At 45.0% G+C, this 8,793-nt stretch overlaps 1 protein-coding gene across 1 annotated transcript; it reads left to right on the plus strand.

Moving 5' to 3' along the window:
* The first annotated feature begins 315 nt into the window (after positions 1-315).
* On the plus strand, positions 316-3,207 carry LOC125133325 (PRAME family member 8-like). The gene is made up of 3 exons (XM_047791434.1): positions 316-602; positions 1,039-1,611; positions 2,649-3,207. Exons 1-3 carry the CDS (start codon positions 316-318, stop codon positions 3,205-3,207), a joined length of 1,419 nt encoding a protein of 472 aa, XP_047647390.1.
* The last annotated feature ends 5,586 nt before the right edge of the window (positions 3,208-8,793 follow it).

Below are 8,793 nucleotides of genomic sequence, written 5' to 3' on the forward strand. Positions count from 1 at the left end.
AAAAAGATTACGGACAGCAGTCAGGCTCATGGTACACACTTACCACTGGGACATGAGTTAAGCAAAGCAGTGGGTGGAAATGGATGGACTAGTGGTTGCCTTTCCTCTTCCTCTGTGCTTGTGGAATGCTTATTCTGAAGCCGATAAGGAAGGAGTTACAGCATCGTGACCACGGAGCCCAGCCTATAACTGGGGAAAAGGAAAGGTCCTCCACCTCAGCCAGAGCCGTGACTTTGGCCCTGAGTTGGTAAGGAGACAGTCTAAAGTGTGCTCATGCTTTGTTCCCTGGCAGTTTCCTTTCTGAGCAGAGACAGAATGAGTGTCTGGAACCCTCCCAGACTCCTAGACCTGGCCGGAAAGAGCCTGCTGAGAGATGAGACTTTGGCCATCTGTGCTCTGGAGTATCTGCCCACGGAGCTCTTCCCCCCACTGTTCATGGAGGCCTTCTATGGGAATCACAGGGAGACCCTGAAGGCCATGGTGCAAGCCTGGCCCTTTGTCCGCCTGCCTCTGGGGGGCCTGATGCAGATGTCTCATGTGGGAACCTTACAAGCCATGCTGGATGGGCTGGATGTCCTGCTTGCCCAGAAGGTTCACCCCAGGTGAGTCTGATATAAGTAACCTGCTAGGTTCTGGGAAGAGACAGCTGTGTCATAAGCCTGGATGAACCAGAGGCTTCTGACGATCCCAATGAGGAAGCTCAGGGGCCTTGGCCATAGCAGAGCTCACTTTGGGAAATTCCTTCCAGAAGTGCAGGAGTGTGCAGGGAAGCTTGAAAAAAAGAGATCCCACCCTCCTCCCAGGGATGCTTAAAAGTGCTAGAGGGGGAGAACCAAGAAGAATAGAAGAGGAAAAGGTGCTGGAGAAAGGTGAGGCAGAGAGGAAGAAGAGGGCAAGGTAGCACATGATGCCAGGGGAGTAAAAAAGTGGAAGCACAGGTGCGAAGTCTGAGTGTTTGTTCCCTAGATTCTGAGACTGTGCTTCCTTCTGCGTGGATCATAAACCATCCTAACCAACCAACCTGCTGTTTCCCCACAGGAGGTGCAGACTACAGGTGCTGGATCTGAGGAATACTAGCCAGGATTTCTGGAGCATGTGGTCTGGATCCAGGGCCACTATGTACTCAAGGTCAATGATGGCACCAACGGTTGAGGACAGGTCAAGGACAGAGCAGTCTTTGACTCCCCTGCAGGTGTTCATAGAGCTTTGCCTAAATGAAAGGACCCTGGATGGATTCCTCCCTTACCTCATGAGCTGGGCAGAGCAGAGAAAAGGTCTGATCCACCTGTGCTGTAAGAAACTGAATATCGTTTCAATGCCTTTGGGAACTATTGCAAAGGTTCTGAGTATGGTCCAGCTGGACTGTATCCAGGAGGTGCAAGTGAATTGCCCCTGGCATCTGTCCACCCTGGCCACATTTTCTCTTTTCCTGGGTCAGATGAGCAATGTGCAGAGACTTCTTTTCTGCCACATACATGCGTCTGTGCGTGAGGAGCAAGAGCAGCATCATGTTGTCCAAATCACCTCTCAGTTCCTCAGGCTGCACCACCTCCAGGATCTCTATATGGAATCTCCCTCCTTCCTTGAAGGCTGCCTGGACCAGATGCTCAGGTGAGAAGCCACCACTGGCCAAGGAACAGTGACTACAACAAGAGAATGTCAAATGCACTGGCTCTTTGCTGCTCAATCCTAAAGTGTGATATCACATCACCACACACATCTTAAGAGAGGGAGAACTGGGGTAGAAACTCTAGAAAGGGACAAAATACTAGGAAGCTGTAGACCCAGGGATTAGGATCTAGTGAGGGTGGGTATGGGATTTCACCTCCAGCAGGAGATGTCTGTGTTCAGATGATTTAGGACAACAGGTAAGGGAAGGAAGCGTTGGAGAGGAAGTTGTGGTCTATGGCCATAGCACCCTGAGTGCACCTGAGCTGATCTAAAGGGAAGTTCTCTGCTCACCAATTTTGTGACTGCAATGAGTTTATCTCAAAATCATCATCTTCCAAACGTTGTTTTGTGCTGCAGATAGGGTACCTAATACTGGGCAATGCAGGATTCTGGATATCTGGTAACGGAGAGAGAGCAACAAGGATGCACAAAAGTGGGAGGTGGTTTGCAGGTGATCCATAAATGTAAGTGAGCTCCTGCAAGCTGGCCAGCCCAGTTGATGTTGTAGGCTCTTGCCCAGGCTGGTTCTCTAGGCATGTCACCCATGAGCCTCGCTAGGCTGAGATACAGGTGCCTGGAGCCCAAGCCTTGCCTAAAGGAAGCCTGAGTTGAAAGCATTTTTTATGTTTTCTCTCAATATTAAAAGTCCATGATGCCCACACTTGAGACAAGGTTGTCAGAGTCTCCCCTGAGAATGTTCCAGACATTCCATTCATCCTCACAGGGAAGGGAAATAAGTTTTAATCTCCTTGACAGATGAGGAAGGAGAGCTTAGAGTGTTCTTTGAATATGACCCAGCCACATAGTGAAGGAGAAAGAACTCCAGCTAAAGTGAGACTGGGCATTCTGGGTATTATTATCAAATGGTCAGAATAACATTGACCTTAGGCAAATCCCTTGAGCCCCAAGCTTGAGGTCAACTTCCACCTCTGTTTCCCAGAGCTAATTCTTGTGTTTTTTTTTTTTTTTTCCCCCAGGTGCCTGAAAGCCCCCTTGGAGAACCTGGCAATATCTCACTGCCTGCTTACAGAATCAGACTTGACCCACCTGTCCCAGTGCCCCAGCATCAGTCAGCTAAAGGGCCTGGATCTGAGTGGCGTCACCCTGACCGACTTCAGTCCTGACGTCCTGCAAGGTCTGCTGGAGAAAGTTGCATCCACCCTGCAGGAACTGGACCTAGAGCTCTGTGGGATCACGGACTCCCAACTGGAGGCCATCCTGCCTGCCCTGAGCCACTGCTCAGCGCTCACATCCTTCAGCGTGAGGGGGAACCTCCTCTCCATGGCCATCGTGCAGAAGGTGCTGGGCTGCACCACAGGACTGCCCGGTTTATGCCAAGAGCTCTACCCTCCCCCTCGGGAGAGTTTCAGCTCTCAGGGTACCCTTCTTCCAGGGAGACTCGCCCAGGTTCGGGCTGAGCTCTATGAGAGTCTGAGAGCCTTAGGACGACCCAGGACCATCTGGATTAGCTACAGCCCCTGTCCTCACTGTGGGGATGACACAGTCCATCATGCAGAGCGCATTGTGTACAGCTGAAAGCCCCATGCCTAGTTGGTTGTCTCCATCCAACACTTGCCTCTAGGCCCTTGGAAAATGAAATCTAGGACTTAGTTCCATCAGGAGGGGGAAATAGACCCATGGCTTCCAATATCAGGTCGCGGTGAATGAGAAAATGAAACGTAGCCCAGAGGAAGTGCAGGATTGCAGGGGACACTGCTGACTTGGGGAGGTGCTGGGATTTAAAGGGACCTGTGTTCGTGGGGTCAGATAGGCGAATCTAAATTTCTAAAGGGAAGTTCCCTCTTGAGACACACATGTTGGAATGATCCCTGGGTGGATGGTTATAAAGAAACGGTTATAAATAAAGGAACCCTCTGCATAAATTGACTGGTGTCCTCCATGGTATATTATCCTGTGTTCTCAGTTTATCCCTCAGCAATCTCTACTTGAAAAACAAACAAACAAAACCACTGTGTTGTCCGTGATCTGAAACTTTACCTTTTTTGCAAGACCTTTACTCTGCCTGGGGCATGTCTTACCTCTTTACACATTTCTGTGGCTGTTCATTGAGTTAGCGCACAGAACATGCGAACATACTCAGGGACCAATGAGCCATTGGAGCAAAGAGCTCCTGGGCCCTCACGGCTGACTCAGGCCATGACCCTGGATGTGAGCATTCCTTATGCTTCTCTTGTGGGTCCATACTCCTCCTTGCCTGGGCTTGAGCGTTCTTGGAAAGGTTTTGACTGCAGAAGGCAAGGCCCCCGGTTCTGGAAAGCGTTGTCCACACTGCAGATCAGGCAGAGCCTTTGATCCTCACCAACCCAGGCCCGTCATGGATGGGTAGTTGTCCTTTGAATTAATCTTGTTTGGACCTGTAAAGACACCAACATTCCCTTTAGAAAAATACTAAAATAGTACAGGAATTTAACATGGTTCTGTGGGGGGGGGGGGTTCTTTTTTTTAAAGTTTTGTTGAAGAGTTGATTTACAATGTTGTGATAATTTCTGCTGCACAACAAAGTGATCCAGTTATACGTAGACACACATCCATTCTTTTTCAGATTCTTGAGTATTTCTATACTACATATAAAAGTTATGTCCTTTTAGGGGTAGGCCATGCCCATGAGAGATTGACATTATTTCCGTAACACGTCCTGTCTCTCTCCATAAGGAAAGATTAGTAAATCACATTTTGACATCACATAATAAGGACGTATAACAAAACACCTGTGGGTGTATGCGACCTCCTTGCCTGTGGTAAGACACCCTGTTAGTCAGAGTTTTCCTCTGTAACCGTCAGGATAAAGATGTTCACTGGACAAAGTGTGGGTTGGGTGCTACCCACCCCCTGCCCAGTTGAAAATCCCCAGATAACTTAGCGTCTGCCTTTCATGTTGTATCATCATGTCCACCTCCTTGGATTCCATCAACTGAAGATCCTGTAGAACTGTATTTACTATTAAAAAATTTCTCTGTGTAAATGAACTTGAGCATTTCAAACCAGTGCTTCCAGGGTCACCTGCACATCTAGGAATATATTAGAGAAGATTTATGATGGGAACTGACTTGCATGGTTACAGAGGTTGAGAAGTTCCACACTCCGTGGTCTGTCAGCTAGAGAACCTGCAAAGCTGGTGGCATAAGTCAGACCAAGGCTTAAAGCTGATGGTTTAGCTCTAAGTCTGCCAAAGACCTGCGAATCAGGGAACCAGTGATGTAATTTCAGAGTGTGAACTCTCAGAGTTCCCGTCGTGGCTCAGTGGTTAACGATATCCGACTAGGAACCATGAGGTTGCGGGTTCAATCCCTGGCCTTGCTCAGTGGTTTAAGGATCCAGCGTTACCGTGAGCTGTGGTGTAGGTTGCAGATGCGGCTTGGATCACGAGTTGCTATGGCTCTGGCGTAGGACAGTGGCTACAGCTCCGATTTGACCCCTAGCCTGGGAACCTCCATATGCTGCTCGGCCCTAGAAGAAGGCAGAAAAAAGACAAAACAAAACAAAAACAGAGTGTGAAGTCTCAAGACTCAAGAGCCAAAAGCCTTGGAGTTCCCGTCGTGGCACAGTGGTTAACGAATCCGACAAGGAACCATGAGGTTGCGGGTTCGATCCCTGGCCTTGCTCAGTGAGTTAAGGATCCCGTGTTGCTGTGGCTCTGGTGTAGGCTGGTGGCTACAGCTCTGATTAGACTCCTAGCCTGGGAACCTCCATATGCTGCAGGAGCGGCCCAAGGAATGGGAAAAAAAGACAAAAAAAAAAAAAAAAAGAGCCAAAAGCCTTGATGTGGATGTGCAAAAAGAGAAAGAAGGTGAGCAGGTGCCCTCCTTGTTTGATTCAGGCCCCAAAGGATTGGACGATGCCCACCCTCCTCGCTCAGGGCAGATCCCTTCTCTAGGTCTACTGATTTCAATTGCTAATCCCTTCCAGAAACACCTGCCAAGGGATACACAGAATTAATGTTTTACCATCATTCTGGGCATCCCTTAGAACTGCAGTGTTCACATGCAAAAAAGACCATCACACTGACCCTAAACAAAGGGCATTCACAGGAAGGCTCCCTGCTGAGCTTTCAGAGGCTAGTGGTGTTGGCTCAGGGAGGGAGGGGATATATGAGAACGGGGTGGGGTCTTAGGCAAGAGCTCAATGTCCCTATGAAATGAAAATAGTGATAGAGTAAGGATAACTTGATCCCCTTGTTGTACAGTGGTGGGGGGGGGAAGAATAAGTATAAAAAAAAAAGAAAGAAGAAAGAAAGAAAGAAAGAAAGAAAGAAAGAAAGAAAGAAAGAAAGAAAGAAAGAAAGAAAGAAAGAAAGAAAGAAAGAAAGAAAAAATAGTGATAGAAACCCAGCTCATGGCTTATTTGTAGAATCCAGTGAAATGATGTACTTGAAGGCTTGGCACTAGACCTGGCATTGGGCAAGACATTATTAATGTGTTGTTTCTTTTCATTTCCCTCCTAGTCGATGCTCCTAGGATTTTTGATCCCTCACACTTACCTTCTATTCCTCAGGGCAGGCAAGAGAGCAGAGCTAGGACCAGAAATGGGACACAGCTTATCATGTGTCCACCAAGGAATCATGATTTACCTAAGCAGCTTTAGCAGCCAGTGCAGGGAGGGCAGAGGAGAGATTGGATTCATCTCTACTGATAGACACTCTGGGCCTCAGGGCTCCTAGGCCACCTGCTGCTAGCTCAGACCAGGGAATATAAAGCAGTTTTGTAAGCAGAACTGTTTAGAGTTCAGTAATTTGAAAAAAAAAAAATCTGCTCTTAAATAAATGCTATTTGAGTAAATAGCTGATGTGATTTATCTAAATATTAAATAATATATGTTCTTTCACAATTACGAGGGCAATTTTGTTCTTTTGAAGAACGCATGTGAATATTTTTAAATGTTTAACCTGGTTTGTAGTCTCAAAACAAATAAGACTCTAAAACTGATTTTAAATAAACAGTCTGCCTATGTTTTCTGCCAGGAGTTTTATAGTATCTGGCCTTACATTTAATGGTCTTTAATCCATTTTGAGCTTATCTTTGTGTATGGTGTTGGGGAATTTTCCAATATCATTGTTTTACATGTAGCTATCCAGTTTTCCCAGCACCAACTATGGAAGGGACTGTCTTTCCTCCACTGTGTGTTCTTGCCTGTTTTGTCTTAGATTAGTTGGCCATAGGTGCCTGAGTTTTATTTCTGGGCTTTCTATCCTGTTCCACCGATCTTCATTTCTGTTTTTGTGTGTCAGTATCATACTGTTTTGATGACTGCAGCTTTGTAATATAAAATGAAGTCAGGGAGCCCGATTCTTCCAGTCCCATTTTTCTTTTTCAACATTGCTTTGGCTACTTAGAATCTTTTTTGTTTCCATACAAATTTAAAAATGCTTTATTTTAGTTCTGTAAAGAATGTCATTGATAATTTGATAGGGATTCCCTTGAATCTGTAGATTGCTTTGGGTAATACAGTCATTTTGAGAATATTGATTCCTCCAACCCAAGAGTGTGGTATACCTTTCATCTGTTTGTGTCATCTTTGATTTCTGTCATCGTCTTACAGGTTTCAGACTACAGGTCTTTTGTCTCTTTAGGTAGACTTATTCTTAAGTATTTTATTCTTTTTGATGTGATGGTAAATGGGTTTGTTTTCCTAATTGCTCTTTCTGATTTTTCATTGTTAGTATATAGAAATACATAATTGCAGCAATAGTCTTGTTTTATCCACCTCCTAGAATAATGACAGTAAAAACAAATACAAACCACTGGGACCTAATTAAACTCTGAACTTTTGTACAGCAAAGGAAACCATAAACACAACAAAAAACCCACAGAATGGGAGATAATCTTTGCAAATGATGTAACTGAAAAGAGCTTAATCTCCAAAATATACAAACAGCTCTTATAACTCAACAACAGAAAAACATAAAACACAGTCAAAAAATGGGCACAAGACCGAAGTAGACATTTTTCCAAAGAGGACATACAGGTGGACAGTAAGCACATGAAAAGATGCTCAATGTCACGAATTATTAGAGAAATGCAAATCAAAACTGCAATGAGTTACCACCTCACAGCAGTCAGAATGGCCATCATTAATATGCCTACAAATAACAAATGCTAGAGAGGCTGTGGAGAAAAGGTAACCCTCTTACACTGTTAGTGTGCATATAAATTGGTACAGCCACTAGGGAAAACAGTATGGAGGATTCCTCAGAAAGGTAAGTAGAGAACTACCAAGTGACCCAACAATTCCACTCCTGGGCATATACCCAGATAAAACTATAATTCAAAAAAGGTTCATACACCTCTACATTCTTTTCAGCACTATTCACAATAGCCAAGATGTGGAAACAACCTAATAGTCCATCGACAGGTGAATGGATTAATCTGGGGTAGATATATACAATGGAATACTACTTAGCCATAAAAATGAAGAATTAATGACATTTGCAGCAACATGGATGCAACTAGAGATCCTCATGCTAAGCGAAGTAGGTCAGAAAGAGAAGGACAAACGCTATGTCACATCGTTAATGTGTGGAATCCAATACATGGCACAAATGAACCTATCTACAAAACAGAAAAAGACTCACAGGCATAGAGAACAGACCTGTGGATGCCAAGGGGAAGGGGGGAGAGAGTGGCATGGACTGGGAGTGTGGGATGAGTAGCTGCAAACTATTTTCTTTTAGAATGCATAAGCAATGAGACCCCACTATATAGCAAGACAACTATACCCAGTCTCTTGGGATAGAATATGATGGAAGATAATACGAGAAAAAGAATGTATATATGTGTATGCCTGGGTCACTTTGCTGTGTAGCAGAAATTGACACAACATTGTAAATCAACCATCCTTTAATACAGAAGAAAAATAATGTTTTGAAATAAAAATGTCAAAATGTCAATGAACAAGAATTTTTCTCTTTTTAAAAAATTTAGAATAATTAAATTTTAGAGCTGGAAGGATTACAATTGTATTTTTGAAAGAAGGCTTTATTTCAGAGTTCCCATTGTGGCTCAGCAGAAACGAATTCAACTAGTATCCATGAGGATGCAGGTCCAATCCCTGGCCTTGCTCAGTGGCTCGGGGATCTGGCGTTGCCGTGAGCTGTGGAGGAGGTCA

This window comes from Phacochoerus africanus, chromosome 8, assembly GCF_016906955.1.
Source record: "Phacochoerus africanus isolate WHEZ1 chromosome 8, ROS_Pafr_v1, whole genome shotgun sequence".
NCBI lineage: Eukaryota > Metazoa > Chordata > Mammalia > Artiodactyla > Suidae > Phacochoerus > Phacochoerus africanus.

Bases quoted from the DNA above. Each gene is read 5' to 3' on its own strand.
- LOC125133325 (XM_047791434.1), top strand. From the start codon at position 316: ATGAGTGTCTGGAACCCTCCCAGACTCCTAGACCTGGCCGGAAAGAGC. The intron at 603-1,038 runs GTGAGTCTGATA...GTTTCCCCACAG, and splicing joins GCCCAGAAGGTTCACCCCAG to GAGGTGCAGACTACAGGTGC. The intron at 1,612-2,648 runs GTGAGAAGCCAC...TTTTTCCCCCAG, and splicing joins TGCCTGGACCAGATGCTCAG to GTGCCTGAAAGCCCCCTTGG.